We start from the raw sequence: 17,833 nt of genomic DNA, 5'->3' as shown, positions 1-17,833 counted from the left end.
TAAGGAAGGGCAAACAGACGGAACTCCTTTGGCCAGCGTCGTCCATGCTTGTTCAGAGGTTGCAGGCGCATCCGAACACGAAGAATTCCTTTTGTTGAGGTACCTCGATGACTCGGCCAATATCCGTGCTGGTGGCTGAATGATGGCTGAGGCTCTTTTAAGTCTTTACATAGTCCTCCGTAGACTCGATATCTCATCTTCTGGATACACTTATTTGTTCGTTGTGTAAAGGCCTTACAAATTCGGCTCCAGCCCCCACCTGTTGGTGCAGATGAGGGCTTCTGTGATGAGGGCCAAGATGTGCTTGGTGCAGACTCTGTTGGGGCAGAACAGTAACACATGAGATACAGCAGAGATTAGCCAAACTCGTATAGTGCTTTCTATGTTTGAACCAATTATGCTGCACCGTAAATATGAACAAACATTTATATCAACTGCTACAAACAAATGACAATGTATCTCAAGACTAGCAAGCCAATACAGCGTATATCAAGCATATTTATTTCTGAGCCCGGTATTGTTTACCTTGTAGTAGCAGCAAAAGTCCACACGATGGCCTTGTAGCAGGCAGTAGCTTGTCTTTAATGTGTGTAGTGTGTTGCTTTACACTGGTGCCGTCTTCTTTACTGGATGTCTGGAACAGGAATTTAGACTGCATCAGAAATTGAAGAACACAATTTGGCAATATGAAATGCAAAAAGCTGTGACTTACATATATATTGTAATGGTTGGTGACTGCAGAACACATGAAAATGTACACTGTTTGTTCTAGGGTGCTTCAGCAGCACGTTAATTAAATATAGGTACTGTCCATAAAATTTATGTCTGCCTAACTACAATGCGTGTCAACACCTTAAGTATTATTAGGGTCACAAATGAGAACATTTTAGCGCCAATTTATACACTAGAAAAGATCACATTGCTGATGCCACAAGTAAAGGCATGAAAGACATAAAGCTATTAGAACTTCGGCGTTCTTTTTCTGCACGAACGTGATGCACCGCTTCACTACTGCAAAATAAATGCCCTAAGGTAAACCAAACTGAACAGCAAGAACATCGGAACCAACAATTACGAAATATGGGGGAATTGTCATGCGTGCAACCATTTAATGCATTAAATTCAGTACTTTCACTTCAATCTACCAAAGGGCCGGTTATTCGGTTTGGTGGTCAAAGGAAGTTTTCAGCGGACTCAAAAAAAGAAAGAAAGATATATTGACCAGGCTAACCAGGCTACTCAGTCGCCTATAGCCACGGCTACGACGAGATGAAAAATGTAAGGTGCGTTCCGATATCGCTTTCTCTCTTTCGTGATTGTGTGTATTACGACGGCCTCGCAACTAAAGGTTTATTTCAGAAACGGCAACGGAGGGTCCTGACTACTCATATGTAATCCAGGATCTAGTTCGTTAACTTGTCTCCGCGTGTGAATTAACGAGACGAATATTAAATAACGAGTCAAGCAGCTATGTTAAACGACTCACCAGTATTACCATCCTCAGTCGCAGCAGAATCTGGCTCCCGTTTCGATGCAGACTTGTTCCGCATGGGTCACGACCAAAAACATAGCTTTCGGGCTCACATCTCCGCTCGCAAGCCCGTCACTTCATCATCATCATCATCATCATCATCATCAGCCTATATTTATGTCCACTGCAGGACGAAGGCCTCTCCCTGCGATCTCCAATTACCCCGTCACTTCACTCCAAGTTAAATACCGCGAGGTGTCGAAGCGCAATGAACTGGTTTTAGCACAAAATAAGCAGCCAGCATAAGTGTACGAACCAATGAACCATGCTTGCCGTGTACGCTAAAATACTGGTAAAAATTTTAAATCCAGGCCAGAGGTCGCGTGGGAGGTCGATGATGCTAAACGTTATTTTGCGTTTATAATAGCAAAAACAAAAGCAGAGTGAGCACTCAAGAGTGCAATATATACTTAGGAATAATAATTTTGTACTCTTTATCCTGTAATAAAAACACTTCGATTCGTGTGGGAGAAAGTTTATAGGTTGAAATTGCGCTTACTACGACGCCTCCAGCGGGAGGCTATGGCACTCACCAAGGCAACTTTTTGACGACGTACTATGCTTCGTTTATTAGCAGCGACGCGCGGTCGATTTTTTCGCCCTCTGTGGCCATTTGTTGAACTTGAGAGTGTGCGGGGCCTGGTTGTACACAACACCAACACAGTTAACGGGCTCACTTTCAAAGCTTACAGCGCAACACACGCGGAGGAGATTGCCGCCGCTCTGGCTGTCACTCATCCCACGTCGAAACACATCATCACCGACTCGCGAGGGCCTTGTCGGAACTATGAGCTGGGTTGGGCTTGCCCGGCGCATGCTGCAATCTAGCTGCCGATACGTAGATCCAACTGCGCGTGACCTGGTTTGTTTGTTTGTTTTATTCGGGCATAACAGGCACAAGGTGGAAGTGGAAGACTGCGCGCTTGCTTCCCGCTACCCTCCCTTGCGTGCGCGAGATTTAGCCTCGTTCGCCGGCTGACCCTCGCTCACACGCTTTCACTCGCACATACAACATACGGCTCGCGACGACGATTTTATCGCCCTTGGACTTTATACGGAACCTCATGGCGACGGCAGAAATGCGCCTCAGCTGATGAGTGTCCATATATCGCAATAAAAGGAAGGAGTCCCGATTACCTTAAGCATTTGAGGCGTGTGTGGATGCCCCATTCGGGGGCTTCGTTCAATCATACGAAGGGGCCGACAGCTAAAGACAGCTAGCGCCGTAGTCACCTGCAGGACGACAGTGTCGATGGCCGTCTGCAACTGGACGGCGAGCGCGTACGAGGCATCCTGGTGGTGGAGCACGAACGAGTCGTCCATCGCGAAGAAGGGCACCGCCGACACAGCGCCCTTGTCCGAGTAGGTGCGCAGCTGGTACAGCTCGCGCTCCCGGGCCACCTTCTGCTCCAGCTGCTCCACCTCCTCCCTGGGGGTAATTAATATTGAAGCCAGCCTGTCGTAAGATGCCTTCGGTACGAGTGGTTACAAGACGTGCACATAGTATATTAACAATACATCGAATAAAACGCGCAATGGTGGACATAAAAAGGGCACTAAGAAGCAAAGCATGAAAGCCATGGCGTTTGCAAAAATAGGTAGCATTTAGTGCTAAACTGCTCTTGCCGCTTAGGTTTAGATGATGAAGAAAAAGAAAAACAGTAAACCAGAAGAAATAGCTACGTTTTGAGGCAACAGCAACAAAAACAATATATGGCAACGTATGTTGTCTGATATTGTTTCTTTGGACTCCCACAATGAAATGGGTGTGTGCAAAAATACGAAACATTGGGACATAGACGAAAAAGCGCAAGTGCTGATGAGCCTGTCACGCTATCTTATGTGCAAGGGAGTATGCTGTTGACATGCGTTCGCGACGAAGAAACTAAAAAACAAAAAAAAAAACAAGACATTTAAGTTTTATTACCTTTGCCCTGTATTTTTTTACGCAGTAAAAAAATTAGTGGCACCTACTTTAGTTTCAGAATCTTTTGCGCCGACTCCGGAGAAATAAGTAGGTAGTTGGGGTCCAGCCTTTTCTCTGCGTGCTCGGCGGACAGTCCGAAGAGCCAGCCTGGTAGAAACGAGCACCGACCATGTGAGAGGCGCTTCCGGGCGCAATAAGCCACTTCTCACCGCTGTAAGTCGTGACCAGGACTTCGTCATAGCGCGCGTTCCCGATGACGCCACCTTGCACGGACGTGACGCTTTCGCCACAGTTCTGTCAAGCAAAGAAGATTAACACATTCGGTATCGACCAACTTTTGCCATGTTATTGCATGCTGTCTGTGATGGATATGCTCAAGAGTGATTCTGAATCGACGGTGGGAGCATATTGAATGCGGGGTTCGCAACTCTCACGGTGTAATAAATGATGAGAGCATAATGTGCGGCGCAGCTGGCGCGTATATCATGTTATTGCCTACCGACACCACAGTGCAGCAGTTTGTTTACGTCCATCAGCATTGTCAAAAAAGAAAAAAAAATATTCAATGCATCTTGAGCACAATGCACATTCTGTGCCGAGGGTGCATGAGCCCACCCATCAACTTCTGTATGGCCTGAGCACCATATTTTAGCGCAGACTTGTTCTCATTTATTGTTATAATTATTGTGTTCCGTGTTTTTTCTTTAGTACTAAGCGAGAAGTGGCAGCCATCGAAGAATTCAAGAACCATTTTGTTTGCCTGCCTTACTTTTCCTCCGCTGTATTATTTTTTACATGCGCCGTTGTAAGACTAACAATTGCACACTCATTTATCAGAAAAAGAACTCATGAGTGTTTCTCGTGGTTGCAATGGTTCACAAGTGATCATCTTCACAACCGCTTGTTTAGAAATTCATTTTTTTTGTGGACGCGTAAAAAGAAAACGCAATAAACTCACTCATGCGGGTGAACAGAACCATCTTGAGACGACGGGGGTTTGAGTGATATCGCAGCCGGTTCTTGATCCAGTGATACGTATGCGGAAGGTATTAGGAACGCGGCTTACCGCAACAACACCTAAGAAGAACAACTTACTGCCATTTGTCCTTATTCTACCATTTGTTATATTCGCCTACAACACTGCAACCCAGACTACCACTGGCTTTTCTCCCTACATTTTGCTCTACGGCCGTCACCTATCCCACACCGTGGACCCCCTGCTACCCTACCAGCCCGTTGCTTCTGAGTGTGTGCCTGTTTCGACTGCAGCACGTCATGCCGAGGAGTGTTGCAACTTAGCGCGCCATTTCACCACCGCTGAGCAAAAGCGCCAGAAAAGGCTACATGACGCTAACTGTGTGCAACCCGTCTTCTCTTTCGGCGACCTCGTCTGGCTCTCAGTACCTTCGATGCTCCTGGCGTCTCTTCAAAACTTCTTCCCCGCTTCGATGGACCTTATCGCACTGTCCAGCGCACGCCTACGGTGAATTACCTAATCGAACCACTGACACCCCCCTCTGACCTCCGTCGTCGTGGACGTGACATTGTTCACGTCGATCGCCTTAAACATTATCGTGAGTCGCTTGTGGTCACTGCTGCTTGAGTCGCCAGGATGGCTGCTTTTTCTCCCGGGCTTGATTGTGACGAAGAAGACGTACACCATGAACTGGATGGAGATGATGCACACCACCAACAGCAGCAGCATCGTGATCGTTTCACGAAAGACGACGCCGAAGTTACGGTTCATAGTGCTGCCGGACGTAACTGTTTTAGCCGCCCGTTTCCTGCCAGTATACTCCAAGGATCTACATCTATGCCTGTTCCCGCAAATAAACCTCATTTTATTACAAAAAAATATATATCCCTTCGTATAATACCAAGAGCAAAGACAACGCCGTGGTTCAATGCATCTTTAAAACGGCTTTTAAACAAGAAATAAAAAAAAAAACGTTTTTCGAAGTTGCAAAGCCACTCTCGAATCGCACAGGTGGTCTGGTTATCTTGCTATCACCTCGGAGTATAAACAAGCTCTTCGGAATGCCAAACACGAGTTTTTTCGCAGGACTTTGCCAAAGTTGTTCTCTATTAACCCTCGCAAGTTCTGGATTGTCGCAAGCATGCGCAAGGTGGACGACGTACAGCTGAAATCTGACAGCTAATGGTTTTTTTTTATGCCAAAACATGAGTACTGTGGCCTTCTAAACAACATTTTTTTTATTTGGTTCTTTAATCATAACGTATTATTTACCGTTCCACCGTTTATTCCTCCGGTTGTTCCTCAAATGGAACGTATTACTGTTGACTGGGTCGGGATACGAAATCTTAATCCGTCATGAAAAAGTGTCGTCCTCCGCTGGTCTTGATGCATGGTATTAACTACAAATTTCTTAAAAGCCCGGAAACATAATCTTCTACTACACCGTCCTCTATTTTCACTCAGTCATTACAGATGAACACGCTACCGGGCGACTGGAAGGTGGGCAAGGTGATTCCGATGCACAAGTCGGGTGACATCTTTTCACCCTTAAACTACAGACCCATATTTATAACATCAATATCTTGTAAACTTATAGAGCACGTAATTTATTGCCATCTAGTTACCTTTCCAGAGACTGTCCAGTTTTTTTTTTTTGTTCTTTTCAGCATGGTTTCCGAAAACACCATTCTTGTGAAACACAATTGATAGCATTTGCTAATGACTTCTTAGCAGCTTTAGACTATTCACTAGATGTAGATTGCATTTTTTTAGACTTTTCCAAAGCCTATGACACTGTGTCCCATAAACTAGTGCTCCTGAAACTTAAGACGCTTAATATTGATGTCGATGTTATTAAATAGATAGAGAGTTTCTTACACCATTGCGCACAATATGTGATAGCTAATGAACATAACTTCCATTATTGTCCAGCGGCGTCAGGAGTTCCTCAGGGTTCCGTGCTAGGGCCCCTTCTTTTCCACATTTGCATTAACGATCTTCAGTTATCTCTAATATAGCATTATTTGCTGACCACTGCGTACTTTACAGGAAAATTGCTAACTTATCTGACGCCTACGTATTGCAATCTGATCACAACAACATTTCTCGTTGGTGCGATACTTGGCAAATGAAAGTAAACACTAACAAGCGTAAATCAATGATACTAACGTGGTCTGCTATCGATTCTAATCCCCTTTCTTACATTATTAATGGTTCCCTTCTAACTACGGTGCCTTCTTACAAGTACCTAGGTGTTCACATCACTAATGATTTTTCATGGCCTATACAGCTCTCGCTGTAAAAGATTTCGTCCCTGCAATTCTTGAAAGCCATCTGCGGCGAGCGACAGAGTCCACCCTACGCTGAGTTTTCGCGCCTTAGTTCGCGTTTATGCGAGCGGCAGCACGAAGGTCAATTCGCTCGCTGCTGCTGCAGCGTTTACTCACTGCAGCGAGTTTCCGCGGTGATCGAGTGAGATGCGTTCATGTTTGCTGGAGCGCGCGTGTCAACATGCTTGTTCATTTACTTAGTATGCCTATTTTTACAAGTTCATACTGCCGATAAAACTACTATCATTACTTCGTTTGGCTGTCTACTAATTTGCTATCGCAATCGATGCTTCGACTTTCGGGCGAAACTGCACCTTTTTTTTGAGTATGTACATATTTCCGTGCGCTCGTGTTTGCTTGTGTGTGCACGTGTTTGTGCGCGCAAATTACTGTGTACGTGCGCGTGCGTATGCGCGTTCGTATGTCTGAATGCGTTAGTATTCCATTAGGCCGGTAGACCTTTACTTTTGCATGAAACGAACCTCTTTATATTTGATTCACGTATTGCATGCGGACAGAAATATTTATCCGTTCACTTAAATTTAAATAGGAGATCATGAACAAAACCTTCCAATCAAATGCTTCAGTTTATGTTTGAATTTTTTGAATATTTATCCGTTCACTTAAATTTAAATAGGAGATCGTGAATAAACCTTCCATTTAAATGCTTAAGTTTATGTTTGAATATTTTTTTGCGAATAAATATTAAAGCGAACACTCCCTTGTACCAAACTTCTCTTTCTGACTCCATTTTCTAGGGCAAATGTGAATCATTCCGATAAAAAATTGGAGGACGCTTAAGCTTCGCCTTTAAGAGTGGAACGCGATGCGTTATCGGGCCCCGTTCGGATCACATTTTTCTTTATGAATAGGCTTCACTGCAACACCGAACGTGGGAAAGCCAGCTTACATAGCCCAAGCTTCCGCCGATCCGCTTAAAGTTGGCGTCACTTTTAAACAGAAATGCATTGCTGGGGAGGCATTTTTCCAGGGGCAATAAAAGTCGTGTGAAGGCTGTAGGAGCTTCCTTTTATTATTTTATTAATTGTTTGCTACTGCGCCGGCGCGCGCGCGTGTCCAAAACGCATTAGGCAGGCTAAGTCGCAATTTGACCTGCCGAGGATGCGAGTGCCATCTGGATATGGTGTTCGCAAGTAAACTATCCGAGCGCGCCGCTGTTGGTATGGTAGAAATGCTGGAAAAGGGGTTTGTGTATGAGTTTTCTCGTAACAGAATTATGTTTTGTCGTACATTTAAATTACAGTCCGACGCCACCATATCTGTAGGTTGTGGCTAAGTCGTACTTTACCATTTTTCTAACGAATTTCGCTCTGAGAAATTCCATTTTTGTTCACTAACACCTTGCGCCGCGCGGAGGGTCTGCGTGGTTGGAGTGGTTCAGGATTATTTTCTTCGTCACGGATGCCGACACCGACACCGACGCCGTCGCCGGATTTTCTGCGACACGGGGCCCTTAATGCTATCGCGGTAAAATCACGACGGCTTCCGTACACGCTCCAAAGCGGCGCATCGGAGGTGAGAACCAATCTTGTGGTTTGGCAGGTAGACAAGGCGAGACAGGGCACTAGAGGTATAATTGCGCAACATTTCAATGGGACACTTCTTTTTGTCACTCTCCCCCTTTCAGTACCTTCCTGTATTTATTCCGCTGACAAGGCAATAAATAGATAGTTGCAAGTAGCGCTCTGTTGTGTGTGTTTCTTTTCTGTGTGTCCTCTCGAACTGTTGTGCAATCCAACAACTAGTATGCTATACCAGCACGCCCACTCTTCAACCCTGGCATGAGTCAGTGTGCACACCCTTGAAGCTGGGCTTCGTATCAAGGACCCATACCTTAGACATTAGCTACTGTTCGCGGAGTTTGATGAGCCATAGCCAGGCTGGAACGCGAGCAATGTGCTCGCGTACCACCAAGTCCGTGGGTAAGCGTAACGGCCAGGGAGAGACGCGTTCTTTCGCTCACCTCCGGCCGATGACGTTGGGTCGCAGATTCCAAGGAGTGCTGCGGTCTTGAAACTTGTTCTAAGTGATGTTGCTTACCGGCAAGAGGGGAAGGGAGAAGGCGCGGCAAGTAGATAGGAAAGGACACCTAAGGGTGGAGATTGTTGAGGGTTTAGATATCTCTGCAGTGCCCGTACCTACATCCGGGAGGTGTAGAACATTGAGAAGACTACGCGGCAGGATTCAGCTGGCAATCTATATGTTTTCATTGTAACATTCGTCGTACTCTGAGAATGAATGGGAGAGCGGCGGATCAAGGGCGAATAGGACAGGTGACCAAGATCGTTTGGCTCCGCAGCATCTTCTACAAGCTGGCTGTAAAACTAGGGTTCATAATTTGCGGCTGCCACCGCACGTGACCGCACACTTTTCCTTTCGCAGTAGTGTCGGCATCTGCATACAGCAATTTTTCATCCGACAATTGGTATCATCCACCAAAGTTCACAGGTTCTTGGCAGTTGTGGTTGACAGAGATCTGTCGTGGACCCCTCACATGAACTATGTGAAGAAGCGATTGACTGCTATTAGTCATTTGTTTATGTTCCTTGCAATAAAGACCTCTAGGGTGTCTATAAACTCTGCATTGCATCTGCAGAGAGTGTTATTATTTAAATTCATGTGGTACATCCTATCCGTCATATACAATACCTGAAGAATTAACCTGTGTACAATATAGATTACAGGGGTGGCGAAACTGCGGCTCATCGCGCGTCCAAGTGCGGCTTGCGACTATTTGGCATTTGGCATCTGCACCCCCCCCCCCCCCTCCTTCTTTATATTTCTGCCTCTAAAGACCAGCCCTCTTGATGGTCTGGAAGGTACACACAAACAGGACGCCATTGCACGCTGGCGCCATCTCGCGGCGATGCAGTACTCACATTTCGAAACAAGTCAAGACTTTTCCACAATGATCTGCAAAGAAACCGTCCGATCCACTTTCCCAGATTGAAGCGCATGCTGGATGCTAATGCTGAATTTGATTTGACCGAAGTTGAGCTTACTGAATGCTTCGTCAAGCTTCGTAAGCTTAAGAGTGGCTTCGAATCTCGGTTTAAATAATGTGACATTCTTACGTGCGTTCTAGGATTACGCCTCAAGACCATGTGGCGCATCCGATACGGGTGAAGAGGAGGAAGACGACATGCGGCTGGCTAGCTGAATCTCGACAGCGGATCAAGGCCGTCGCGACTAACTCTGCCTGGCTTATCAATAAGCGCCTTTCGTGGGCGTAACACAGTGATGGAGGGTGCTGGGTACGACACGACGTACCACGGAGAACTTAGCCGGAGCCGCCGTCTTGCTTGCCAACGACCTTCACCATGTCTCAAGACGGAGGTGGAGAAGCGCCACTCCCAGTTTTACCTGCTCAAAAGTCCAACACCGGTTGCACCAGTGCGGCACTACATGGAACTACGCTCGTTCCCGGGAAAAGCGGATGACGATGTCGACGAGTGGTTGACGCGCTAAACCAGGGTGATCCGCTACAACCGTTGGGACTCTGTCACTCAGCTTGAATATGTCATGCTGTTTCTGAGTGAGACAGCGCTGATGTGGTATGAAAATCACGAAGACTCCCTAACAACGTGGGAGCGCTTCTTTGAGGAAATGAAGTGTTTTGGCGACTCCTATGCCAAACAGAAGCGCGCAGAGCGAACACTAGCTCAAAGAGCTCAAGCTCCTGGAGAAACGTGCACTACATACGCAGAAGGGATCCTCAAGCTGTGCAAAATAGTGAATTCACAGATGTCTGAGGAAGACCCAGTCGGACATCTCCTCAGAGGAATTGCAGAAGATGTGTACAATTTCCTTATGGGCAGGGAACACGTTGATTCCTTCTCAGATGTATTACGTCACTGCCGTACAATTGAGACGTTGCAGACACGTCGCATTCCGCCAAAATTTGGACTACTGGCAAATGTGACAACCGTTGCCAGTGTCGATGAGAGCCCATCCGCCAATCTTTCGTCAATTAAACGGCATTTAGAGGAACGCAAATATAATCTTGCGCTGTATATTTGTTTTCCTCGAAGTAGGAACAAACTCGCCCAGCAACTAGTTTTATTGTACTATACGGCAGATCGTGCGTGAAGAACTGCTGCGACACGAGGTACTTGTGTGCAACGTCATGCAACAACCTGTTGCCTATTCCTCGCAACACACGGCACCTGTAGCACCGTGCGCTTCGTGGCAGTCGTCGGTATGCGTCACGGACACCAACCACAGCGGAGCTCCATGGCCACGTGAGGTAACGTTTACGCCCGATGAACGACATGGAGAACATCCTCGCCCCGGCAGGTTTTCACGCAGGCCGACCGTTCCTCTTGTGCAGCCGGCTCAGCCACTTCACTCTGCTACACGACCCCCCACGGCAGAGCGCTTCGAGGAGCAGTTCATCGATCTTCGTTTACCTGTGTGCTATAGCTGCGGCGACTTGGGTCACATTGCCAGGTACTGCAATCGCTGCCGATCACCGAGGTTCGACCGATCGAGAATGACTAGCCGGTACCACGCTCCACTTGTTGAAACGTACTCACCCTCGCACACATATCCAGGAAGCATCTCTCACCAGCGCCCGGAGGTGCTGCGGAACCGTTCTCCAGCATCTGACCGCAGCTTGACACCACCACCCGCTCCTCGCGTAAGCCGGTCGCCGTCTCCGCGGCGTCGCTACGCGTCGCCACTTCCGGAAAACTAGTCAGTGCGGCCGTTGGAGGTGAGGTCGCTGGACAATCTTCGATGTCGACGGAGATACCTCTACCCATTTGTATGTTTATGAATAAGGTGTCTGTACTGATTGACGGAGTTTCTACAATGGCTTTAGTGGGCACGGGAGCAACCGTTTCAGTGGTGAGTCTTGCGTTTAAAAGCCTCCTAGGACGAAAAGTGATGTTTCGCTGGGACCGCACCGATGCGTTTCGCGGATTGAGTGGAGAGTTTTTGCACCCTGTCGGGGTGTGCAATGTGGACGTCATTTTGGGTGGTCAAATATTTAACGCAGAGTTCGCTGTTCTACCTCATTCTACGCATGACGTAATCGTGGGCCTGGATTTTCTTGAAACTGTGTGGTGCCACTGTCGACCGCGGAACGGGAGAAATTAGTGTAGGTACGAGCTTTTGGGCTGTGTTTATGGAGAGCCCGCCGTATCACGCAAACGTGCTTTGTGTATCCAGGGGTTCAGTTATCTGCAAGCTGTGTTTCAGTCTCCTGTTTCCCTACCACCGACGGAACGTTTGACGCTACCGTAGAGCCCGTTCGGCTGAGCTGCATTAAGAGGAATGTGCTGATACCGTATTGCACGCTGTCCGTTGTTCACGGACGCACTATGTTGTGGACTGTAAACTGTTCTAGTGAACCTGCAATACTACCACAGGGTCTGAAACTTACCGCCTACCATGAAGATCAAGTGCTGTCACTCGCCATCCTTAAAGAGGCCCCTGATTCTGCGGATGAACGCCATTTCGTTAAAGCATGCCCTGCTGGGGACTCCTCCGTTCTAGCTATGATGAACAAGTCGCTCATCACTAAACAGCGTCATGAAGTGGCAAATATTCTACTAAAACCTGCCGGACTGTTTGACTTTTCGCAGCAAGAGGGGCCACCATCGTTCCCTTCTTCTCGTATACACCATCGCATAGATGGGGTATCTGCCCAACGTTTGCGACAGAAGACGTACAGTCTCACCATTGGAACGCAAGGCGATTAACGACAAAGTCCGCGAAACGCTAAATAAGAATGTGATCCCACAATCATGTAGTCCGTGGGCAGCGCCAGTGATTCGGGTTAAAAAGAAAGATGGTACATGGCGGTTTTGTCTTGACTACCAGCGTCTCAACACCATCACTATAAAGGACGTGTATCCTCTTCCACGTATTGATGATGCTATCGACTGCCTTTCATCAGCATCTTAGTTTTCGTCTTGAAACTTTGGGCAACAGCGCAAACAGACGACCACACGAAGGGAGACACGTACACACAAGCGCTGACTAACAACTGGTTTTATTGACAAGGATAGCGCACCTTATATATGCCAGGTTGAAGCAAGGGAAAGGGGAAAAAACATAACAAGGGTAAACTCGTGCCATCAACGGAAGCGCAAACAACCAACCAAGCGCAACAAGATGCAAACAATTATTTTTATTTCCAATCTGAAACCCCGATAGCCGCATCGAGAAGATCAAATTCAGCATCAAAGAGAGCAAGGGAAGGGGTGCTGAAGCACTTGCTGCCGAACTTCCTAATGTGGTAGGCTTCTAAACTGATACGCGTGGTCGTGTCACTGCTCTTTCCTAGAATCTTTGTCTCTTTTAACCGGGCCTCACAATCAGTACACATGCTAACGTGCGCAACTATATGTGCGTACTTGTCATCTCGTTTTTTAAGTTTTTGAGCGTGTTGACGGTCATTGACGCAGCGACCAGTTTCGCCCACGTAAACCTTCCCACATGACATGGGAATGCAATAAACCACTCCAGTGGAACATTTGACGAACGGCGATTGGTGGTTCTTCTGGCATCCACGTTTACTGGTGTTGCAGATACGTGGGCACAACTGTCCCAGCTTATTTGGGGCAGAAAAACAGATTGGCACGCCGTGCCTACTTGCCACCTTTTTTAGATTGTGGGAAAGTTTATGGATGTAAGGGACCACCTCAGGTCTATGTGCCTTCCGGTGATCCTCCGCCGTTTTACTTCCCGTTCCACACTTGAATTTTTGAAGGAGGGTTTCAGAAACGGCGGTCAAGACCGAGACAGGGAACCCTGCAGCCAAAAGACGGCTTACCTGATTATTAAAACTAGGCGTCATCTGATGTGGGCACGATTTTTGGAGAGCCGATTCCACACACGTCACCGCTATTCCTCTCTTAATTGTCTTGGAATGTGCCGAGTCATAGTGCAGCAGTTCCTTCTTAGCCCGTGGGTAGTATCCCCAGCAAACGTGTTCTTCACAGAACGTGATTTTAAGGTCTAAAAACTGTAAAATGGAAGAATCCGGGAGCTCATGGGTGAAACGCAACCCTCGTCCATGTTTGCTAAAAGAAGATAAAACTTCACCTACAATAGAGGAGTAGGTGGAAGAGGACTGCTTTTTCAAAAGCACTAAAAAATCGTCAACATACCTAAAGGTTTTTAAAACCGGCCCCCCATTAAACACCTGTTCTAGTGCATCGTCCACCTTGGCCAGAAAAATATCACAAAGAATAGGGGCTACGCAAGACCCTATGCAGATGCCATCGCGCTGCAAAAACGGTTGATCGTCAAATACAATAAAAGTAGAGTTCAGGTAAAACTGTAATAAAGACATAAAATTGTCAATGGACACACCGACGGTGTTCTGGAAGGATACGTCACCGTTATCTTAAATGCTCTCTTTGACACACACTAACAATTGATTCTGCGGGACCGAATAAAACAAGTCCTGCACATCTACAGAAAAACCGAAACCAACATGATCATTTCCCTCTAAAAACTGTGCTACTGCGGCTGATTTTTTGACAAGAAATGGGTCATTCACAACAAGCGTCTTGAGGTTCTTTAACAAAAACTGGCTGACACACTTCTGCCACGATCCCTCTTCACTAACAATAGTCCTAAACGGAACTTCGGGCTTGTGTGTCTTGGCAGTGAAAAAAAACCCTCAAGGTGTTTCCTCTGCTGTTAGAAATGTACCTGGCAAGCCTGCCGAGGTTTAACTGCCTACAAAAGTCGACAAACTGGGTTTTAACGCGCACTTCACATTTCCTTACGGGGACGACGTTCTTATTAACCGCTGCCAACGCCTTTTCATTGTAAATACCCTTGGGTAAAACAGCGAACCCCCCCCCCCCCCCCCCCCCCTCCTTATCAGCTTGCGTGAGCATCAGGTTGTTACTCTTAAAAAAAAGATACTACGTCATTCAACAATGTACATTGGTGCGAGTCCGAGGCTTTGGGAGCAAACTTACGCAGGCAGTCAACACCTTCAAGAAGGCAGCGGTCAATTGTTAGTGTGTGTCAAAGAGAGCATTGAAGATAACGGTGACGTATCCTTCCAGAACACCGTCGGTGTGTCCACTGACAATTTTATGTCTTTATTACAGTTTTACCTGAACTCTACTTTTATTGTATTTGACGATCAACCGTTTTTGCAGCGCGATGGCATCTGCATAGGGTCTTGCGTAGGCCCTATTCTTTGTGATATTTTTCTGGCCAAGGTGGACGATGCACTAGAACAGGTGTTTAATGGGGGGCCGGTTTTAAAAACCTTTAGGTATGTTGACGATTTTTTAGTGCTTTTGAAAAAGCAGCCCTCCTCCACCTACTCCTCTATTGTAGGTGAAGTTTTATATTCTTTTAGCAAACATGGACGAGGGTTGCGTTTCACCCATAAGCTCCCGGATTCTTCCATTTTACAGTTTTTAGACCTTAAAATCACGTTCTGTGAAGAACACGTTTGCTGGGGATACTACCCATGGGCTAAGAAGGAACTGCTGCCCTATGACTCGGCACATTCCAAGACAATTAAGAGAGGAATAGCGGTCACGTGTGGGGAATCGGCTCTCCAAAAATCGTGCCCACATCAGATGACGCCTAGTTTTAATAATCAGGTAAGCCGTCTTTTGGCTGCAGGGTTCCCTGTCTCGGGCTTGACCGCCGTTTCTGAAACCCTCCTTCAAAAATTCAAGCGTGGAACGGGAAGTAAAACAGCGGAGGATCACCGGAAGGCACATAGACCTGAGGTGGTCCCTTACATACATAAACTTTCCCACAATCTAAAAAAGGTGGCAAGTAGGCACGGCGTGCCAATCTGTTTTTCTGCCCCAAATAAGCTGGGACAGTTGTGCCCACGTATCTGCAACACCAGTAAACGTGGATGCCAGAAGAACCACCAATCGCCGTTCGTCAAATGTTCCACTGGAGTGGGTTATTGCATTCCCATGTAATGTGGGAAGGTTTACGTGGGCGAAACTGGTCGCTGCGTCAATGTCCGTTTAGGGGAACACGCTCAAAAACTTAAAAAATGAGTTGACAAGTACGCACATATAGTTGCGCACGTTAGCATGTGTACTGATTGTGAGGCCCGGTTAAAAGAGACAAAGATTCTAGGAAAGAGCAGTGACACGACCACGCGTATCAGTTTAGAAGCCTACCACATTAGGAAGTTCGGCAGCAAGTGCTTCAGCACCCCTTCCCTTGCTCTCTTTGATGCTGAATTTGATCTTCTCGATGCGGCTATCGGGGTTTCAGATTGGAAATAAAAATAATTGTTTGCGTCTTGTTGCGCTTGGTTGGTTGTTTGCGCTTGCGTTGATGGCACGAGTTTACCCTTGTTATGTTTTTTCCCCTTTCCGTTGCTTCAACCTGGCATATATAAGGTGCGCTATCCTTGCCAATAAAACCAGTTGTTAGTCAGCGCTTGTGTGTACGTGTCTCCCTTCGTGTGGTCGTCTGTTTGCCCTGTTGCCCAAAGTTTCAAGATGTACCAACTCGCCCAAAAAGAAGTATTGATGTAGTTTTCGTCTGTCGACTTGTGTTCGGGGTGCTGGCAGATTCCTATGCACAAGACAGATAAGGAAAAAACGGCACTTGTAACACAAGACAGACTTAATGAATTTAGTGTGATGCCGTTCGGGCTGTGTAATGCGCCTGCAACTTTTGGGCAACATCCTGCCTGGTTTGACGAGGGAAGTGTGCATGGGCTACCTAGATGATGTAGTGATTTTCGGGCGCACGTTCCGTGAGCACAACGCACGTCTCAATCTTTTGCTAGACTGCTTGGGAAAAGCGGGTTTGGTGCTCAACTCGAAGGAATGCCATTTTGGAGAGCGTAAACACTGGTTCTGGGCCACCTAATGAATCAGGACAGTATATGACCCGTTCCAGTGAAGACTTCTGCTGTCAAAGCCTTCTAACAACCTCGGTCAGTAGAAAAGCTACGCAGTTTCCTGGGCCTTTGCTCGTACTTCCGCCGGTTTATTCGTGGATTGGCCAACAACGCGTATCTGATGACATGCCTTCTTCAGAAGGGTTTTCCCTTTGAATGGACCCCTGAATGCGAGGCCATTTTTATTGAGCTGAAGTTTATTCTGGCGTCCCATCCTATTCACCGACACTTCGACCCTGCGACTCCCACAGAAGTTCAGACAGACGCTAGTGGCATTGGAGTTGGCGCTATCCTTATTCAACGCGTCGACACCAAAGAACACGTCGTTGCCGATCGCTCCTTAAGCAAGTCCGAGGGCAGTCGCTGAGCAAGAATGTCTTGCAGTGATTTTCGCAGTAGAGCGCTTTCGGTCATACCTGTACGGGCGCCCCTTCACCGTGGTGACACACCATCATTCTCTCTGCTGGCTGGTTAATCTCCGTCATCCACCAGGTCGGCTTGCACGTTCGACACTTCGTTTACAGGAGTATGATTTTATCGTTTCTTATAAAAGTGGCCGACGCTGACTGCCTCTCGCGCCTGCCGCTTCCGACGATGGACTGCGACGCGGACAACTTCGATCGCTATATCGCATCGTTGGAGCCAGGTTTTCCTGATATTAATACCTGCAAGATCGAGCAGCAAAAATACACAACTTTAGAGCCACTGCTCACTACTACAAGGAAATCAGCACCATCCACTTGTTTTTGCGTTCGTGATGGAGTACTGTACAAAAAGAACTATTCTACTACAGGCCCACAATATCTCCTGGTGGTCCCGGAGAGTCTCTGTGCTTTCATCTTGCGCGCTATGCATGACGATCCAACATCTGGTCATTTGGTATCTGCGAAAACGCTCTACCGTGTTCAAGGAAGGTTCTATTGGCCTAAAATACGCCAGACGATGGACCAGTACGTGTCCGGCTGCAACGAGTGTCAACGTCACAAGCTTCCAACGAGCGCTCCTCCTGGTCTGCTACATCCAGTGCCAGCTCCACGCACTCCTTTCGAGCAAGTAGGCATCGACCTTCTCGGTCCTTTCCCGCGGTCATCTGATGGGAATCGCTGGATTGTCGTGTGGACCGATCACTTGACACGCTACTGTGAGACAGCTGCTACTCCCTCAGCTACTGCAACAGAAGTGTGTA

At 47.1% G+C, this 17,833-nt stretch overlaps 1 protein-coding gene across 1 annotated transcript in view; it reads right to left on the bottom strand.

Annotated features, from left to right (window-relative positions):
* The window catches only part of LOC119449347 (Bardet-Biedl syndrome 7 protein homolog), a 153,975-nt gene that overhangs the window by 68,336 nt on the left and 67,806 nt on the right, over positions 1–17,833 (bottom strand). Inside the window, exons 10-12 of the mRNA XM_037712511.2 lie at positions 3,668–3,752; positions 3,506–3,605; positions 2,765–2,960 (exon numbers count right to left, since the gene is read on the bottom strand). Of these exons, the coding sequence (XP_037568439.1) occupies positions 2,765–2,960; positions 3,506–3,605; positions 3,668–3,752 (381 nt within the window). The remainder of the gene's footprint in view (positions 1–2,764; positions 2,961–3,505; positions 3,606–3,667; positions 3,753–17,833) is intronic.

This window comes from Dermacentor silvarum, chromosome 4 (genome assembly GCF_013339745.2).
Source record: "Dermacentor silvarum isolate Dsil-2018 chromosome 4, BIME_Dsil_1.4, whole genome shotgun sequence".
In the NCBI taxonomy this organism is placed as follows: Eukaryota; Metazoa; Arthropoda; class Arachnida; order Ixodida; family Ixodidae; genus Dermacentor; species Dermacentor silvarum.
Note: the sequence above shows the minus strand (reverse complement) of the source record. Positions and strands in the feature narration are given on the sequence as shown.